The sequence below is a fragment of the Heterodontus francisci genome, chromosome 41 (assembly GCF_036365525.1).
Source record: "Heterodontus francisci isolate sHetFra1 chromosome 41, sHetFra1.hap1, whole genome shotgun sequence".
NCBI classification, from domain to species: Eukaryota; Metazoa; Chordata; class Chondrichthyes; order Heterodontiformes; family Heterodontidae; genus Heterodontus; species Heterodontus francisci.
Genome location: NC_090411.1, coordinates 27,604,926 through 27,627,486, shown reverse-complemented (window position 1 = coordinate 27,627,486; position 22,561 = coordinate 27,604,926). Strand labels below are relative to the sequence as shown.

The 22,561-nt window shown below is 48.7% G+C and overlaps 1 protein-coding gene across 1 annotated transcript in view; it reads right to left on the bottom strand.

Annotated features, from left to right (window-relative positions):
• Nucleotides 1-22,561, bottom strand: part of trpm4a (transient receptor potential cation channel, subfamily M, member 4a) — a 68,897-nt gene that overhangs the window by 5,424 nt on the left and 40,912 nt on the right. The window contains exons 20-22 of the mRNA XM_068020013.1: nucleotides 7,055-7,229; nucleotides 4,667-4,835; nucleotides 1,956-2,137 (exon numbers count right to left, since the gene is read on the bottom strand). Coding sequence (XP_067876114.1) covers nucleotides 1,956-2,137; nucleotides 4,667-4,835; nucleotides 7,055-7,229 — 526 coding nt within the window. The remainder of the gene's footprint in view (nucleotides 1-1,955; nucleotides 2,138-4,666; nucleotides 4,836-7,054; nucleotides 7,230-22,561) is intronic.

The following is a 22,561-nucleotide window of genomic DNA, read 5'->3' as shown; positions in this document are numbered from 1 at the left end:
GAATACCCATTCTCCGGCTCTGTCACTACTCCGCCCCAACATTGTGCCTTCAACCCACTCTCAGTGAAGTATTTCCACCAGCAGCTGCCTTCGTGGCCTTTGTGACCAAGTACAATTGGTGCTTGATTTCGAGCTGTTGACTAATGAGGGAGCGAGGTTGCGATTGCCTCAAACTCATTGCGGGTACGACCCTTACAGCCAGGACTGAGCAGAGTTCCCTCCTATCTGTGTGAGCTGGAACTGAAGCCAGGTAAATTCCCATTCAAGCAAATTATGAAGTCCCAATCCTGATGAGGAACATAGTGTTTGCTGGATGGAAAAAGGTCAGGGTTCATCCAGTTCATTTCCTGGTAGTCACATGATACAATCATCATGGAATTGTCAGAGGACACCGATTTAAGGTGATTGGCCAAAGAAGCAATAGCGACTTGAGGGAAAACTATTTTTACGTAGCGCGTGGTTAGGATCTGGAAAGCACTGCCTGAGAGTGTGGTGGAGGCAGATTCAATCGCGGCTTGCAAAATAATATTGGATAATTATCTTAAGAGAAAAGATTTGCAGGGCTATGGAGAAAAGGCAGGGGAGTGGGACTAGGTGAGTTGCTTTTGCAGAGAGCCAGCACAGACATGACGGGCCAAATGGCCCCCTTCTGCGCTGTAACCATTCTGTGACTCAATGATACTATGAGTTGTTGACTAATCACAGCGATCAGTCTCTATCAATGAGTCAACAACAGGCCCAGACATGAGGTGAGGAAAACTGCCTGTGGTGGAGATCTTGAAAATCCTACGTCCTAGGTTACCTGCTCCTCCAAGCACATTATGCTATGTCATGTCTACAATTACACATATCCCAAGATATTACTTTCTGAAATTTCCATTTGAACGGCTCAATATGAACTACTCCCACCATCTCCCTGCGGAGCCCGTTCCACAGGTTGACCACTCGTTCACAGAAATATTTTGAATTTAGCTCCACTTCAAGTGCCGGCCGTGTCCTCTGGTTCCTGTTCCAGGCAGCCTGTCCTGATCTTCACTATCATTAATTAGCATCTCCTCAGCTCAGCATCATTCCCCCTAATCATTTGATCTAACCTGTATCATGCAATAGTATTGGAGGAGGATTGATGATAAGGAAAAGTACTTTTCCTCACTCTTGCACCTGTATAAAAAAATGTAGTATTCTATCCCTATTCCTTAATGAATCGCCGTCCTGAAATTTAATCCTGTTCATTCCTGAGGCCATTGACACAAGATGGGATTCGGGCCTATAGGTGCTGCTTGTCAGGCCTCCCGTCTCTTTTCCAGAAGACCCTGACAGTGACAGTGTGCTTTCCCTATTCTGTCATGAGGAGTGTCACAGTTGATTCTGGTCATAGAATCATAGAAACGGTTACAGCACAGAAGGAGGCCATTCGGCCCATCATGTCTGTGCCAGCTCCCTGCAAGAGCAACACAGCTAGTGGCTCTCCCCTTCCCTCCTGCTGTAGGCCCGCGTTTTTTTTTTCTCTTCAGGTGCTTATCTGATTCCCTTTTGAAAGGCCTGATTGAATCTGCCTCCACCACACTCTCACACATTCTGGATCCTAACCACTCGCTGTGTAAAAACATTTTTCCTCATGTCGCCTTTGGTTCTTTTGCCAATCACCTTAAACTCTGGTTCTCGACCCTCCACCAATGGGAACAGTTTCTCCCCTAATGGGATGGGGGGGGGGTGTGGGAGGAGTCAGTGAAGTGGAGCCCCCTGTGACTTGAAAACCCCTTAGGGTCCCTTGACTTCAGCCTGGGCAACTAGCTCAGCAGAAACCAGGAACCAAACCCAAGCCATTCCAGTCCCGTATGGCTCAGTACAATGCCACACAGCGCACTTTACCCACAGGGCCTTGCAGCCCTGAATGTTACCGTTCCTTGCTCGCACCACCGCTGTGCGTACGTTGCTGCAGAGACATGTCTTACTGAAGAGCGTGCCCTTCACAGAAGGGACCCTCCGGATGTTCCTTTTGATGAAGATGTGGATGTGACTCAAGATGATAAAGGGCGGAGCGAGGGCGGGCCGTTTCTGATATTCCACGATCAGCTTGTAACGCTGGAACTTCCAGTAGGTATCGCTGTTCTCCTGAACCTTATTGAAGGTGTAACTGGAAAAGACAATGAGAAGGAATGGGAAACATTGGGTCGGATTTTTAGAGGCCAGTGGGGGCAACAACTGAGGCAGCAGCAGCGCAATTTCGTGCCGTTGGTCGGCCTGCTCACCCCCGAGCCATTTTCGGGAAAGCCGGATTGGGTATGGAATGGCTAACGCCCGCAACCGGCAGCTAACTTGTTAATTAAGAGGTCAATTAAGGCCAATGCTTTGAGGCTGATCGGAATTTTCCAGTCGGACTGCGGGCCCCTTGTGGTGTCGGGGGCATATCAGATTGCTGGTGGCAGACCAGGGTGGGGAGGGGTCCAGGATCACTTTGAGGATCCTGACCCCCCGCAAATCTACTTGGCCACAGCTGGAGGCCTGGCAGCTGTAGTTATTTTTTTATTTCAAATATTTTAAAAGTGCTGAGAGGTCGTCTCAAGTTGGAGGCGCCCGCTCTCTCGTTTACCTGCAAAAGTAGGCCGCAGCTCCCTCCATGCCCGAGGGCCTCCTTTTGACCCTCCAGCGTCAAGAGCCCGCCCGCCATCCTTAATTGGACAGCCCTCGCACCTTTTGCCCACTGATTGGCCAATCCAGCCAAAATTGATGTCAGGTGACAGCTCCCGATACGGTGCTGGGGTCGGGACCCACACTTGACCCCCAACGTCAGGGTCATCAAGTCTACAGCACAGAAGCAGGCCATTCGGCCCATCTGCTCCATATGCGCCTCCTCCCGCCCCTCTAAATCTCACTCTATCAACATACCCTTCCATTCTTTTCTCCCTCATCTAGCTTCTCCTCAAATACATCTATGCCTTTGGCCTCAACTATTCCTTGTGGAAGTGAGTTTCACCACTCTCTGCGGCTAAGAAGTCTCCCCTGAATTGTCTGTTGGATTTATCTCCCAACTGTTGCCTTTTTAAGGAGTTACAATATGGTGGAAGTCACTGAAGAGTCCCTCCACACTAATCGTGGCGTCATTCACTTTCCATATCATACATAACGCCACATTGCTGAGAGGCATCTTTTAACTCCTCTGGTGTTGCCCAGGACCCATGACAGGCGTACCATCTCCTGACACGTGGATCATCCGCCACCAGCTCCAACCTAGAAAAGATTGATGGAACTTTACAGCAGAGAAGAAGGGCCTCAGCCCATCATCCTTGTGCCAGCTCTGTGGAACAAAACCCCATAAAGGAACAGGAGGAGGCCATTTAGCCCTTCGAGTGTGTTCCACCATTCAATGAGATCATGGCTGATCTGCGACCTAACTCCATATACCCACCTTTGCCCCGTTTCCCTTAATACCTTTGGTTAACAAAAATCTATCAACCTCAGATTTAAAATTAACAATTGATCCGGTATCAATTGCCGTTTGTGGAAGAGAGTTCCAAACTTCTGCCACTCTTTGCATGAAGAAGTGTTTCCTTTCAGTCCTAAAAGCTCTAATTTTCAGACTCTGCGCCCGAGTCCTAGACTCCCCAACCAGCGGAAATAGTTGCTCTCTACCTACCCTATCAGTTCCCCTTAATATCTTGAGAACATTGATCAAATCACCCCTTAACCTTCTAAATTCCAGGGAATGTAACTTCGTGTAATGTCCCCTTGTAATTTAACCCTTGGAGTCCAGGATTCATTCTGATGTAATTTTCAACATCTTCATTAAATCTCATTTTAAATGCATTTGTTCGAATAAAAAGTGCCCCAGTTTGTCCTCATAGCCCGATTAAAACGCTCTCAGCTGAACTGCAGTACTAAGTCCCAGCCACCAGCCTTACTGAATCTGGTTTGTTTATGACCCTTGCTGGTCAAGGCTTGTATTCCAATCACTGGCAGCACCAATGCAATAAATGATCTGACTTTAGACTGGCCGTTGATTATTTGGATTCCCATTGGCTTGCTCGTATTCCGAGGGCAGGATTTTGTTTGAGTTCTGGGGATGCGGCCAACACTTAATGCCCATCCTTAGTTGCCCTGAATAACTGAGTGACTTGTTAGGGGTATTAAGCACCAATCCTCTAGTGTAGGCCTGTAATTATGTACAAGCCCAGACTGGGTAAGGAAGGTAGTATCTCTCCCCTGAAGGAGATTAGTGAAGCAGTTGGGTTTTTACAACAACCCAACAATGGCCCCTTTTACTGATCCCAGCTTTTTTGATTTCCAGATTTTTAAAATTGCGTTTCTTGGATTATTAGTCGATAACCACAACCCTTCCCTGCCACTTAATGGAGAAGAGCATTGGGTGGCAGTGCCAATGCGAGGTTGGCAAAGCAACAATCTCCCGAAACACTGTTTTCTGCATAGGAACAGAAGGAGGCCATTCAGCCCCTCGCACCTCTTCTATCTGCCATTCAATTGGATCATGGGCTGATATTTGTTTCTTAACTCCATCTTACCAGCCTCGGTTCCGTCGCCCTCGCCCGACTAAAACAAAATACTCTCAGCTGATGCCAACTGCCTCAACACAGCTGGGCTGTGTAAAGCCCGGGGAGTGTCCGGTCGAGATGCAGGCTGACTCTGGCCTCTAGCCGAAACCCGTTACCTGAACATGGCGATGAGCAGATTGACCAGCAGGATGTTGGCAACCAGCAGGAAGATGGTCAGGAGCAGGATGACCAGCCAGTTGGCATAGGTGTTGGTGCAGGGAGGCAGCCCCTTGTTCAGGATGGCGAAGGGATCGTCGGTGCAGTTCGAGCGAGTTATCTGAACAGCTAGTGCGAACATAGGAATAAACGTTGGTTAGGGGTAAAATGAGATGGATAAGGGAGCAAACAAGAGTAATAGAAGAATGGGAGATATGGAGATTACAAGAGTAAGTAGAAAGGAAATGTAGGAACAAGAGGAGGCCATTCAGCCCATCAAACCCATTCTGTACCATTCAGTGGCTGCTCTGTATCTTAACTCTCTACCCGCCTTGGTTCCATAAGCACAAAAACCCATGCCTGACAAAAAACTAACAATCTTGGCTTTGACATTTTCAAATGACCCCTAGTCTCAGCAGCTTTTTAGAGGAGAGTTTTCCCTACCCTCTGTGTGAAGAAGTGCTTCCTGACATCACCCCTGAATGGACTAGCTCTCATTTTAAGCTTATTCCCTCTTGCGCCAGACTGCAGAGGAAATAGTTTCTCTCTATCTACCCTATCAAATCCTTTAATTATTTTACGCATCTCAATTAGATCACCCACCTCGTAATCTCCTATACTCAAGGGAAAACTTTTTTTTAATTTCCAAAATATATTTTATTCATAAAAATCTGTAAAAAATTCATTACAAAACAGTTCCAAATGGCACCAAGTCAAAAAATACAAAGAGTGCAAAGGAGATGAGTTTCCTTCAATACAGGAGTGAGTTGCCTCACAGCCCTTCCATTTCATTTTTCATGCCATGTACATTTTACAGCACACAAATATTTCCCTGATACAGTTTGAGGGGTTTCCCATGGATCCAGCCCCTCAGTTCAGCTTGGTGGGGGGGGACCTTACACTGTGGTCTTTCCCCATTGAGCCTTTGCTGCGGCTGCCACAAGCTTTAGTGCGTCCCTCAGCATGTAGTCCTGGACCTTGGAATGTGCCAGTCTGCAACACTCGGTCGTGGACAACTCTTTGCGCTGGAAGACCAGCAAGTTTCGGGCAGACCAAAGGGCGTCTTTGACCGAATTGATAGTCTTCCAGCAGCAGTTGATGTTTGTCTCGGTGTGCGTCCCTGGGAACAGCCCGTAGAGCACAGACTCCTGTGTTACAGAGCTGCTTGGGATGAACCTCGACAAAAACCACTGCATCTCTTTCCACACCTGCTTTGCAAAGACACATTCCAGGAGGAGGCGGGCAACCGTCTCTTCCCCACCACAGCCACCGCGGGGGGCATTGTGCGGAGGGGGTGAGACTTTGGGCGTGCAGGAAGGATCTGATGTGCGGGGGGCCCATCTCACCACCAGCCAAGCTACATCTTGGTGCTTGTTTGAAAGTTTTGGTGATGAGGCATTCCGCCAAATGATTTTGGCAGTCTGCTCGGGGAACCATCCGACAGGATCCACCAACTCCTTCTCCCGTAGGGAAAACAAGCCCAGTCTATGCCACCTGTCCTCATAATTTAACCCTTTTAGCTCCAGTATCATTCTGGTGAATCTGCACTGAACCCTCTTCATGGTCAATATATCATTTTTGAGGTGTGGTGCCCAGAACGCAATGCAGTGCTCTAAATAAAGTCTGATTGGAGCTTTCGATAACTGTAACAAAGCTTCCACACCTTTGCATTCCAGCCACTTTAAGTTAAAGGCAACATTCAATCAGCCTTTTTAATTATTTTCTGTACCTGTCCACTAGCTTCGAGTGATTTCTGTACTGCAACCCCGAAATCTCTCTGCAACTCCATGGTTCTGCACACGGATTCAAACATCGACACGTGTGATGGGCTGAATGGCCTCCTTCTGTACTGTATCATTCTCTGATTCTATGATCTACAGACATGTGGATAAACACAGATACACAGCAGGAAAGGGAGGCAGCTCGCATAAAGTTACACACATATGTGCAAGTACATGTGTACACACATAGGAGTGCACGAACACATATGTTGGTCAGGATACATTAGATAGAATGGGCAGGACAGGCCCTTCGGCCCAACTGGTTCATGCTGGTCTTTATGCTCCACATGGGCCTCCTTCCGTACCATTCTTCATCTCACCCTATCAGCATATCTTTCTAATCCTTTCTGCCTTGTGTTCATCTAGTTTCCCCATAAATATGTCGATGCTATTCACCTCAACCTCTCCATGTGGCAGCGAGTTCCACATTCTCACCACTCTCCAGTCGAAGATGTTTCTCCTGAATTCCCTAAGGAATTTATTAATGGCAATCGTATGTATTGGTCACCCCCCACAGTACTCCAATGGACAAACATGGCAAAACAGTAATTGTCAAAAACATCTTACCATCTAGATCCTTGAGTGGGATCTGGCCAAAGATCTGCAGGTAGGGTCTATAGAAAACCCTGCGGAATATCCAGTCGGCACGGGGTTCGGTGTGATGGAGGAGTCCTTGTGTGGCCACCCCATAGGCCATGAGCCAGACACCCAGGAAGAACAGAAAGAAGAACACGTCTTTCATCTGGAAAAATCATCAAATACTTTAGACGGAGGACTGATACTCAGGAATAGTCAGTCATGACCCTGGCATGGATCCTGAGCAATATCAAACACTGGGAACATCACCCACTGCGGAGCACGGAGACCAACAGACAACCCACACCCCTCACTGGAACACTGATATACCCCACACCCCTCACTGTAACACTGATATACCCCACACCCCTCACTGTACACTCTGTCATACACCACACCCCTCACTGTAACACTCTGATATATCCCACACCCCTCACTGTAACACTGATATACCCCACACCCCTCACTGTAACACCCTGATATACACCACACCCCTCACTGTAACACCCCGATATACCCCACACCCCTCACTGTAACACTCTCTGATATACCCCACACCCCTCACTGTAACACCCTGATATACCCCACACCCCTCACTGTAACACTGATATACCCCACACCCCTCACTGTAACACTCTGTTATACACCACACCCCTCACTGTAACACTGATATACCCCACACCCCTCACTGTAACACTCTGTTATACACCACACCCCTCACTGTAACACTGATATACCCCACACCCCTCACTGTAACACTCTCTGATATACCCCACACCCCTCACTGTAACACTCTCTGATATACCCCACACCTCTCACTGTAACACTCTCTGATATACCCCACACCCCTCACTGTAACACTCTCTGATATACCCCACACCACTCACTGTAACACTCTCTGATATACCCCACACCCCTTACTGCAACACCCTGATATACACCACACCCCTCATTGTAACACTCTCTGATATACCCCACACCCCTCACTGTAACACTCTCTGATATACCCCACACCACTCACTGTAACACTCTCTGATATACCCCACACCCCTTACTGCAACACCCTGATATACACCACACCCCTCATTGTAACACTCTCTGATATACCCCACACCCCTCATTGTAACACCATGATAAATCCCACACACCTCACTGTAACACTCTGATATACACCACACCCCTCACTGTAACACCCTGATATACACCACACCCCTCACTGTAACACTCTGATATATCCCACACCCCTCACTGTAACACTGATATACCCCACACCCCTCACTGTAACACTCTGATATATCCCACACCCCTCACTGTAACACTGATATACCCCACACCCCTCACTGTAACACCCTGATATACACCACACCCCTCACTGTAACACTCTGATATATCCCACACCCCTCACTGTAACACTGATATACCCCACACCCCTCACTGTAACACTCTCTGATAGACCCCACACCCCTCATTGTAACACCATGATAAATCCCACACCCCTCACTGTAACACTCTCTGATATACCCCACACCCCTTACTGTAACACCCTGATATACACCACACCCCTCATTGTAACACCATGATAAATCCCACACACCTCACTGTAACACTCTGATAAACCCCACACCCCTCACTGTAACACCCTGATATACACCACACCCCTCACTGTAACACTGATATACCCCCCACCCCCCACTGTAACACCCTGAGATACCCCACACCCCTCACTGTAACACTCTATTATACCCCACACCCCTCACTGTAACACTCTATATACCCCACACCCCTCACTGTAACACTCTAATATAGCCCACACACCTCACTGTAACACTCTAATATACCCCACACCCCTCACTGTAACACTCTAATATACCCCTCACCCCTCACTGTAACACTCTATTATACACCACACCCCTCACTGTAACACCCTGATATACACCACACCCCTCACTGTAACACTCTATTATACCCCACACCCCTCACTGTAACACTCTAATATACCCCACACACCTCACTGTAACACTCGAATATACCCCACACCCCTCACTGTAACACTCTAATATACCCCTCACCCCTCACTGTAACACTCTAATATACCCCACACCGCTCACTGTAACACTCTATTATACCCCACACCCCTCACTGTAACACTCTAATATACCCCACACCCCTCACTGTAACACTCTATTATACCCCACACCGCTCACTGTAACACTCTATTATACCCCACACCCCTCACTGTAACACTCTAATATACCCCACACACCTCACTGTAACACTCTAATATACGCCACACCTCTCACTGTACCACTCTAATATACCCCACACCCCTCACTGTAACACTCTAATATACCCCACACCCCTCACTGTAACACTCTAATATACCCCACACACCTCACTGTAACACTCTAATATACCCCACACCCCTCACTGTAACACTCTAATATACCCCACACACCTCACTGTAACACTCTAATATACCCCACACCCCTCACTGTAACACTCTAATATACCCCACACACCTCACTGTAACACTCTAATATACCCCACACCCCTCACTGTAACACTCTATTATACCCCACACCCCTCACTGTAACACTCTAATATACCCCACACCCCTCACTGTAACACTCGAATATACCCCACACCCCTCACTGTAACACTCTAATATACCCCTCACCCCTCACTGTAACACTCTAATATACCCCACACCGCTCACTGTAACACTCTATTATACCCCACACCCCTCACTGTAACACTCTAATATACCCCACACCCCTCACTGTAACACTCTATTATACCCCACACCGCTCACTGTAACACTCTATTATACCCCACACCCCTCACTGTAACACTCTAATATACCCCACACACCTCACTGTAACACTCTAATATACGCCACACCTCTCACTGTACCACTCTAATATACCCCACACCCCTCACTGTAACACTCTAATATACCCCACACCCCTCACTGTAACACTCTAATATACCCCACACACCTCACTGTAACACTCTAATATACCCCACACCCCTCACTGTAACACTCTAATATACCCCACACACCTCACTGTAACACTCTAATATACCCCACACCCCTCACTGTAACACTCTAATATACCCCACACACCTCACTGTAACACTCTAATATACCCCACACCCCTCACTGTAACACTCTAATATACCCCACACCCCTCACTGTAACACTCTAATATACCCCACACCCCTCACTGTAACACTCTATTATACCCCACACCGCTCACTGTAACACTCTGTTATACACCACACCCCTCATTGCAACACTCTGATATATCCCACACCCCTCACTGTAACACCCTGATATACACCACACCCCTCACTGTAACACCCTGATATACCCCACACCCCTCACTGTAACACTCTCTGATATACCCCACACCCCTCACTGTAACACCCTGATATACCCCACAACCCTCACTGTAACACTCTCTGATATACCCCACACCCCTCACTGAAACACTCTATTATAACCCACACCCCTCACTGTAACAATCTAATATACCCCACACCCCTCACTGTAACACCCTGATATACCCCACACCCCTCACTGTAACACTCTCTGATATACCCCACACCCCTCACTGTAACACTCTCTGATATACCCCACACCCCTTACTGTAACACCCTGATATACACCACACCCCTCATTGTAACACCATGATAAATCCCACACACCTCACTCTAACACTCTGATATACACCACACCCCTCACTGTTACACTGATATACCCCACACCCCTCACTGTAACACTCTCTGATATACCCCACACCCCTTACTGTAACACCCTGATATACCCCACACCCCTCACTGTAACACTCTCTGACATACCCCACACCCCTTACTGTAACACCCTGATATACCCCACACCCCTCACTGTAACACCCTGATATACCCCACACCCCTCACTGTAACACTGACATACCCCACACCCCTCACTGTAACACTCTCTGATATACCCCACACCCCTTACTGTAACACCCTGATATACACCACACCCCTCATTGTAACACCATGATAAATCCCACACACCTCACTGTAACACTCTGATATACCCCACACCCCTCACTGTAACACTGATATACCCCACACCCCTCACTGTAACACTCCAACATACCCCACACCCCTCACTGTAACACCCTGATATACCCCACACCCCTCACTGTAACACTCTCTGACATACCCCACACCCCTTACTGTAACACCCTGATATACACCACACCCCTCATTGTAACACCATGATAAATCCCACACACCTCACTGTAACACTCTGATATACACCACACCCCTCACTGTAACACTGATATACCCCACACCACTCACTGTAACACTCTCTGATATACCCCACACCCCTCACTGTAACACTCTGATATACCCCACACCCCTCACTGTAACAGTGATATACCCCACACCGCTCACTGTAACACTCTCTGATATACCCCACACCCCTCACTGTAACACTCTGATATATCCCACACCCCTCACTGTAACACCCTGATATACACCACACCCCTCACTGTAACACTGATATACCCCACACCCCTCACTGTAACACTCTGTTATACACCACACCCCTCACTGTAACACTCTAATATACCCCACACCCCTCACTGTAACACTCTAATATACCCCACACACCTCACTGTAACACTCCATTATACCCCACACCCCTCACTGTAACACTCTATTATACCCCACACCCCTCACTGTAACACTCTAATATACCCCTCACCCCTCACTGTAACACTGATATACCCCATACCCCTCACTGTAACATTCTGATCGATCCCACACCCCTCACTGTAACACCCTGATATACACCACACCCCTCACTGCAACACTGATATACCCCACACCCCTCACTGTAACACTCTCTGATATACCCCACACCCCTCACTGTAACACTCTGTTATACACCACACCCCTCACTGTAACACTCTGATATATCCCACACCCCTCACTGTAACACTGATATACCCCACACCCCTCACTGTAACACCCTGATATACGCCACACCCCTCACTGTAACACTCTCTGATATACCCCACACCCCTCACTGTAACACCCTGATATACCCCACACCCCTCACTGTAACACTCTGTTATACCCCACACCCCTCACTGTAACACTCTCTGATATACCCCACACCCCTCACTGTAACACCCTGATATACCCCACACCCCTCACTGTAACACTCTGTTATACACCACACCCCTCACTGTAACACTGATATACCCCACACCCCTCACTAACACTTCTGATATACCCCACACCCCTCACTGTAACACCCTGATATACCCCACACCCCTCACTGTAACACTCTAATATACCCCACACCCCTCACTGTAACACTCTAATATACCCCACACCCCTCACTCTAACACTCTCTGATATACCCCACACCCCTCACTGTAACACTCTATTATACCCCACACCCCTCACTCTAACACTCTCTGATATACCCACACCCCTCACTGTAACACTCTAATATACCCCACACCTCTCACTGTACCACTCTAATATACCCCACACCCCTCACTGTAACACTCTAATATACCCCACACCTCTCACTGTACCACTCTAATATACCCCACACCCCTCACTGTAACACTCTCTGATATACCCCACACCCCTCACTGTAACAATCTGATATACCCCACACCCCTCACTGTAACACTCTCTGATATACCCCACACCCCTCACTGTAACAATCTGATATACCCCACACCCCTCACTCTAACACTCTCTGATATACCCCACACCCCTCACTGTAACAATCTGATATACCCCACACCCCTCACTGTAACACTCTGATATGCCCCACACCCCTCACTGTAACACTCTCTGATATACCCCACACCCCTCACTGTAACAATCTGATATACCCCACACCCCTCACTGTAACACTCTCTGATATACCCCACACCCCTCACTGTAACAATCTGATATACCCCACACCCCTCACTGGAACACTCTCTGATATACCCCACACCCCTCACTGTAACAATCTGATATACCCCACACCCCTCACTGTAACACTCTGATATACCCCACACCCCTCACTGTAACAGTGATATACCCCACACCGCTCACTGTAACACTCTCTGATATACCCCACACCCCTCACTGTAACACTCTGATATATCCCACACCCCTCACTGTAACACCCTGATATACACCACACCCCTCACTGTAACACTGATATACCCCACACCCCTCACTGTAACACTCTGTTATACACCACACCCCTCACTGTAACACTCTAATATACCCCACACCCCTCACTGTAACACTCTAATATACCCCACACACCTCACTGTAACACTCCATTATACCCCACACCCCTCACTGTAACACTCTATTATACCCCACACCCCTCACTGTAACACTCTAATATACCCCTCACCCCTCACTGTAACACTGATATACCCCATACCCCTCACTGTAACATTCTGATCGATCCCACACCCCTCACTGTAACACCCTGATATACACCACACCCCTCACTGCAACACTGATATACCCCACACCCCTCACTGTAACACTCTCTGATATACCCCACACCCCTCACTGTAACACTCTGTTATACACCACACCCCTCACTGTAACACTCTGATATATCCCACACCCCTCACTGTAACACTGATATACCCCACACCCCTCACTGTAACACCCTGATATACGCCACACCCCTCACTGTAACACTCTCTGATATACCCCACACCCCTCACTGTAACACCCTGATATACCCCACACCCCTCACTGTAACACTCTGTTATACCCCACACCCCTCACTGTAACACTCTCTGATATACCCCACACCCCTCACTGTAACACCCTGATATACCCCACACCCCTCACTGTAACACTCTGTTATACACCACACCCCTCACTGTAACACTGATATACCCCACACCCCTCACTAACACTTCTGATATACCCCACACCCCTCACTGTAACACCCTGATATACCCCACACCCCTCACTGTAACACTCTAATATACCCCACACCCCTCACTGTAACACTCTAATATACCCCACACCCCTCACTCTAACACTCTCTGATATACCCCACACCCCTCACTGTAACACTCTATTATACCCCACACCCCTCACTCTAACACTCTCTGATATACCCACACCCCTCACTGTAACACTCTAATATACCCCACACCTCTCACTGTACCACTCTAATATACCCCACACCCCTCACTGTAACACTCTAATATACCCCACACCTCTCACTGTACCACTCTAATATACCCCACACCCCTCACTGTAACACTCTCTGATATACCCCACACCCCTCACTGTAACAATCTGATATACCCCACACCCCTCACTGTAACACTCTCTGATATACCCCACACCCCTCACTGTAACAATCTGATATACCCCACACCCCTCACTCTAACACTCTCTGATATACCCCACACCCCTCACTGTAACAATCTGATATACCCCACACCCCTCACTGTAACACTCTGATATGCCCCACACCCCTCACTGTAACACTCTCTGATATACCCCACACCCCTCACTGTAACAATCTGATATACCCCACACCCCTCACTGTAACACTCTCTGATATACCCCACACCCCTCACTGTAACAATCTGATATACCCCACACCCCTCACTGGAACACTCTCTGATATACCCCACACCCCTCACTGTAACAATCTGATATACCCCACACCCCTCACTGTAACACTCTGATATACCCCACACCCCTCACTGTAACACTCTGATATGCCCCACACCCCTCACTGTAACACTCTCTGATATACCCCACACCCCTCACTGTAACACTCTCTGATATACCCCACACCCCTCACTGTAACACTCTGATATACCCCACACCCCTCACCGTAACACTCTCTGATATAACCCACACCCCTCACTGTCACACTCTCTGATATAACCCACACCCCTCACTGTCACACTCTCTGATATACCCCACACCCCTCACTGTAACACTCTGATATGCCCCACACCCCTCACTGTAACACTCTCTGATATACCCCACACCCCTCACTGTAACACTCTCTGATATACCCCACACCCCTCACTGTAACACTCTGATATACCCCACACCCCTCACCGTAACACTCTCTGATATACCCCACACCCCTCACTGTCACACTCTCTGATATAACCCACAACCCTCACCGTAACACTCTCTGAAATACCCCACACCCCTCACCGTAACACTCTCTGATATACCCCACACCCCTCACTGTAACACTCTCTGATATACCCCACACCCCTCACCGTAACACTCTCTGATATACCCCACACCCCTCACTGTCACACTCTCTGATATACACCACACCCCTCACTGTAACACTCTCTGATATACCCCACACCCCTCACTGTCACACTCTCTGATATACCCCACACCCCTCACTGTCACACTCTCTGATATACACCACACGCCTCACTGTAACACTCTCTGATATACCCCACACCCCTCACTGTCACACTCTCTGATATACACCACACCCCTCACTGTAACATTCTCTGATATACCCCACACCCCTCACTCTAACACTCTCTGATATACTCCACACCCCTCACTGTACCACTCTAATATACCCCACACCCCTCACTGTAACACTCTATTATACCCCACACCCCTCACTGTAACACTCTAATATACCCCACACCTCTCACTGTACCACTCTAATATACCCCACACCCCTCACTGTAACACTCTAATATACCCCGCACCCCTCACCGTAACACTCTCTGATATACACCACACCCCTCACTGTCACACTCTCTGATATACACCACACCCCTCACTGTAACATTCTCTGATATACTCCACACCCCTCACTGTAACACTCTCTGATATACACCACACCCCTCACTGTAACATTCTCTGATATACACCACACCCCTCACTCTAACACTCTCTGATATACCCCACACCCCTCACTCTAACACTCTCTGATATACCTCACACCCCTCACTGTAACACTCTCTGATATACCCCACACCCCTCACTGTAACACTGACATACCCCACACCCCTCACTGTAACACCCTGATATACACCACACCCCTCACTGTAACACTGATATACCCCGCACCCCTCACTGTAACACTCTCTGATATACCCCACACCCCTCACTGTAACACCCTGATATACCCCACACCCCTCACTGTAACACTGATATACCCCGCACCCCTCACTGTAACACTCTCTGATATACCCCACACCCCTCACTGTAACACCCTGATATACCCCACACCCCTCACTGTAACACTGATATACCCCACACCCCTCACTAACACTTCTGATATACCCCACACCCCTCACTGTAACACCCTGATATACCCCACACCCCTCACTGTAACACTCTCTGATATACCCCACACCCCTCACTGTAACACTCTATTATACCCCACACCCCTCACTGTAACACTCTAATATACCCCACACCCCTCACTGTAACACTCTAATATACCCCACACCCCTCACTGTAACACTCTATTATACCCCACACCCCTCACTGTAACACTCTAATATACCCCACACCCCTCACTGTAACACTCTCTGATATACCCCACACCCCTCACTGTAACAATCTGATATACCCCACACCCCTCACTGTAACACTCTCTGATATACCCCACACCCCTCACTGTAACACTCTCTGATATGCCCCACACCCCTCACTGTAACACTCTCTGATATACACCACACCCCTCACTGTCACACTCTAATATATCCCACACCCCTCACTGTAACACTGATATACCCCACACCCCTCACTGTAACACTCTGATATACCCCACACCCCTCACCGTAACACTCTCTGATATACCCCACACCCCTCACTGTAACACTCTGATATACCCCACACCCCTCACTGTCACACTCTCTGATATACACCACACCCCTCACTGTAACACTCTCTGATATACCCCACACCCCTCACTGTCACACTCTCTGATATACCCCACACCCCTCACTGTCACACTCTCTGATATACACCACACCCCTCACTGTAACACTCTCTGATATACCCCACACCCCTCACTGTCACACTCTCTGATATACCCCACACCCCTCACTGTCACACTCTCTGATATACACCACACCCCTCACTGTAACACTCTCTGATATACCCCACACCCCTCACTGTCACACTCTCTGATATACACCACACCCCTCACTCTAACACTCTCTGATATACACCACACCCCTCACTGTCACACTCTCTGATATACCCCACACCCCTCACTGTAACACTCTAATATACCCCACACCCCTCACCGTAACACTCTCTGATATACCCCACACCCCTCACTGTCACACTCTATTATACCCCACACCCCTCTCTGTAACACTCTATTATACCCCACACCCCTCACTGTAACACTCTCTGATATACACCACACCCCTCACTGTAACATTCTCTGATATACCCCACACCCCTCACTCCAACACTCTCTGATATACCCCACACCCCTCACTGTAACACTCTAATATACCCCACACCCCTCACTGTAACACTCTATTATACCCCACACCCCTCACTGTAACATTCTCTGATATACCCCACACCCCTCACTCTAACACTCTCTGATATACTCCACACCCCTCACTGTACCACTCTAATATACCCCACACCTCTCACTGTACCACTCTAATATACCCCACACCCCTCACTGTAACACTCTAATATACCCCACACCCCTCACTGTAACACTCTAATATACCCCACACCTCTCACTGTACCACTCTAATATACCCCACACCCCTCACTGTAACACTCTAATATACCCCACACCCCTCACCGTAACACTCTCTGATATACCCCACACCCCTCACTGTCACACTCTAATATACCCCACACCCCTCACCGTAACACTCTCTGATATGACCCACACCCCTCACTGTAACTCTCTCTGATATGCCCCACACCCCTCACTGTAACACTCTAATATACCCCACACCCCTCACCGTAACACTCTCTGATATACCCCACACCCCTCACTGTCACACTCTAATATACCCCACACCCCTCACCGTAACACTCTCTGATATGACCCACACCCCTCACTGTAACTCTCTCTGATATACCCCACACCCCTCACCGTAACACTCTGATATGACCCACACCCCTCACTGTAACTCTCTCTGATATGACCCACACCCCTCACTGTAACTCTCTCTGATATACCCCACACCCCTCACCGTAACACTCTCTGATATGCCCCACACCCCTCACTGCAACACTCTGATATACCCCACACCCCTCACCGTAACACTCTCTGATATACCCCACACCCCTCACTGTCACACTCTCTGATATGCCCCACACCCCTCACTGTAACACTCTGATATGCCCCACACCCCTCACTGTAACACTCTAATATACCTCACACCCCTCACCGTAACACTCTCTGATATACCCCACACCCCTCACCGTAACACTCTCTGATATGCCCCACACCCCTCACTGTAACACTCTAATATACCCCACACCCCTCACCGTAACACTCTCTGATATACCCCACACCCCTCACTGTAACACTCTGATATGCCCCACACCCCTCACTGTAACACTCTAATATACCCCACACCCCTCACCGTAACACTCTCTAATATACCCCACACCCCTCACTGTAACACTCTCTGATATACCCCACACCCCTCACTGTCACACTCTAATATACCCCACACCCCTCACTGTAACACTCTCTGATATACCCCACACCCCTCACCGTAACACTCTCTGATATGCCCCACACCCCTCACTGTAACTCTCTCTGATATACCCCACACCCCTCACCGTAACACTCTAATATACCCCACACCCCTCACCGTAACACTCTCTGATATGCCCCACACCCCTCACTGTAACACTCTGATATACCCCACACCCCTCACCGTAACACTCTCTGATATACCCCACACCCCTCACTGTCACACTCTCTGATATGCCCCACACCCCTCACTGTAACACTCTGATATGCCCCACACCCCTCACTGTAACTCTCTCTGATATACCCCACACCCCTCACCGTAACACTCTCTGATATGCCCCACACCCCTCACTGTAACACTCTGATATACCCCACACCCCTCACTGTAACACTCTCTGATATACCCCACACCCCTCACCGTAACACTCTCTGATATGCCCCACACCCCTCACTGTAACAATCTATTATACCCCACACCCCTCACTGTAACAATCTATTATACCCCACACCCCTCACTGTAACACTCTCTGATATACCCCACACCCCTCACTGTAACACTCTCTGATATACCCCACACCCCTCACTGTCACACTCTCTGATATGCCCCACACCCCTCACTGTAACTCTCTCTGATATACCCCACACCCCTCACCGTAACACTCTCTGATATGCCCCACACCCCTCACTGTCACACTCTAATATACCCCACACCCCTCACCGTAACACTCTCTGATATGCCCCACACCCCTCACTGTAACAATCTATTATACCCCACACCCCTCACTGTAACAATCTATTATACCCCACACCCCTCACTGTAACACTCTCTGATATACCCCACACCTCTCACTGTAACACTCTCTGATATACCCCACACCCCTCACTGTAACACTCTCTGATATACCCCACACCCCTCACTGTCACACTCTCTGATATGCCCCACACCCCTCACTGTAACACTCTGATATACCCCACACCCCTCACTGTAACACTCTCTGATATACCCCACACCCCTCACTGTAACACTCTCTGATATACCCCACACCCCTCACTGTCACACTCTCTGATATGCCCCACACCCCTCACTGTAACTCTCTCTGATATACCCCACACCCCTCACCGTAACACTCTCTGATATGCCCCACACCCCTCACTGTCACACTCTAATATACCCCACACCCCTCACCGTAACACTCTCTGATATGCCCCACACCCCTCACTGTAACAATCTATTATACCCCACACCCCTCACTGTAACAATCTATTATACCCCACACCCCTCACTGTAACACTCTCTGATATACACCACACCCCTCACTGTAACACTCTATTATACCCCACACCCCTCACTGTAACACTCTCTGATATACCCCACACCCTTCACTGTAACACTCTATTATACCCCACACCCCTCACTGTAACACTCTCTGATATACCCCACACCCCTCACTGTAACACTCTATTATACCCCACACCCCTCATTGTAACACTCTCTGATATACCCCACACCCCTCACTGTAACAATCTATTATACCCCACACCCCTCACTGTAACACTCTCTGATATGCCCCACACCCCTCACTGTCACACTCTAATATACCCCACACCCCTCACCGTAACACTCTCTGATATGCCTCACACCCCTCACTGTCACACTCTAATATACCCCACACCCCTCACTGTCACACTCTGTTATACACCACACCCCTCACTGTAACACTGATATACCCCACACCCCTCACTGTAACAGTTCTGATATACACCACACCCCTCACTGTAACACCCTGATATACCCCACACCCCTCACTCTAACACTCTCTGATATACCCCACACCCCTCACTGTAACACTCTATTATACCCCACACCCCTCACTGTAACACTCTAATATACCCCACACCCCTCACTGTAACACTCTAATATACCCCACACCCCTCACTCTAACACTCTGATATACCCCACACCCCTCACTGTAACACTCTATTATACCCCACACCCCTCACTCTAACACTCTATTATACCCCACACCCCTCACTGTAACACTCTAATATACCCCACACCCCTCACTGTAACACTCTAATATACCCCACACCCCTCACTCTAACACTTTGATATACCCCACACCCCTCACTGTAACACTCTAATATACCCCACACCCCTCACTCTAACACTCTCTGATATACCCCACACCCCTCACTGTAACACTCTATTATACCCCACACCCCTCACTGTAACACTCTAATATACCCCACACCTCCACTGTACCACTCTAATATACCCCACACCCCTCACTGTAACACTCTAATATACCCCACATCTCTCACTGTACCACTCTAATATACCCCACACCCCTCACTGTAACACTCTCTGATATACCCCACGCCCATCACCGTAACACTCTAATATACCCCACACCCCTCACTCTAACACTCTCTGATATACCCCACACCCCTCACTGTAACACTCTATTATACCCCACACCCCTCACTCTAACACTCTCTGATATACCCACACCCCTCACTGTACCACTCTAATATACCCCACACCCCACACTGTAACACTCTCTGATATACCCCACACCCCTCACTGTAACAATCTGATATACCCCACACCCCTCACTGTAACACTCTCTGATATACCCCACACCCCTCACCGTAACACTCTCTAATATACCCCACACCCCTCACTGTAACACTCTGATATGCCCCACACCCCTCACCGTAACACTCTCTGATATACCCCACACCCCTCACCGTAACAGTCTCTGATATACACCACACCCCTCACTCTAACACTCTCTGATATACCCCACACCCCTCACTGTAACACTCTCTGATATACACCACACCCCTCACTGTAACACTCTCTGATATACCCCACACCCCTCACTGTAACACTGATATACCCCACACCCCTCACTGTAACACACTCTGATATACCCCACACCCCTCACTGTAACACTCTCTGATATACCCCACACCCCTCACTGTAACACTGATATACCCCACACCCCTCACTGTAACACACTCTGATATACCCCACACCCCTCACTGTAACACTCTCTGATATACCCCACACCCCTCACTGTAACACTCTCTGATATACCCCACACCCCTCACTGTAACACTCTCTGATATACCCCACACCCCTCACTGTAACACTCTCTGATATACCCCACACCCCTCACTGTCACACTCTCTGATATACCCCACACCCCTCACCGTAACACTCTCTGATATACCCCACACCCCTCACTGTCACACTCTCTGATATACCCCACACCCCTCACTGTCACACTCTCTGATATGCCCCACACCCCTCACTGTAACACTCTGATATACCCCACACCCCTCACTGTAACACTCTGATATACCCCACACCCCTCACTGTAACACTCTGATATACCCCACACCCCTCACTGTAACACTCTCTGATATGCCCCACACCCCTCACTGTAACACTCTCTAATATACCCCACACCCCTCACTGTCACACTCTAATATATCCCACACCCCTCACTGTAACACTGATATACCCCACACCCCTCACCGTAACACTCTCTGATATACCCCACACCCCTCACTGTCACACTCTCTGATATACCCCACACCCCTTACTGTAACACTCTGATATACCCCACACCCCTCACTGTAACACTCTGATATACCCCACACCCCTCACCGTAACACTCTCTGATATACCCCACACCCCTCACTGTAACACTCTCTGATATACCCCACACCCC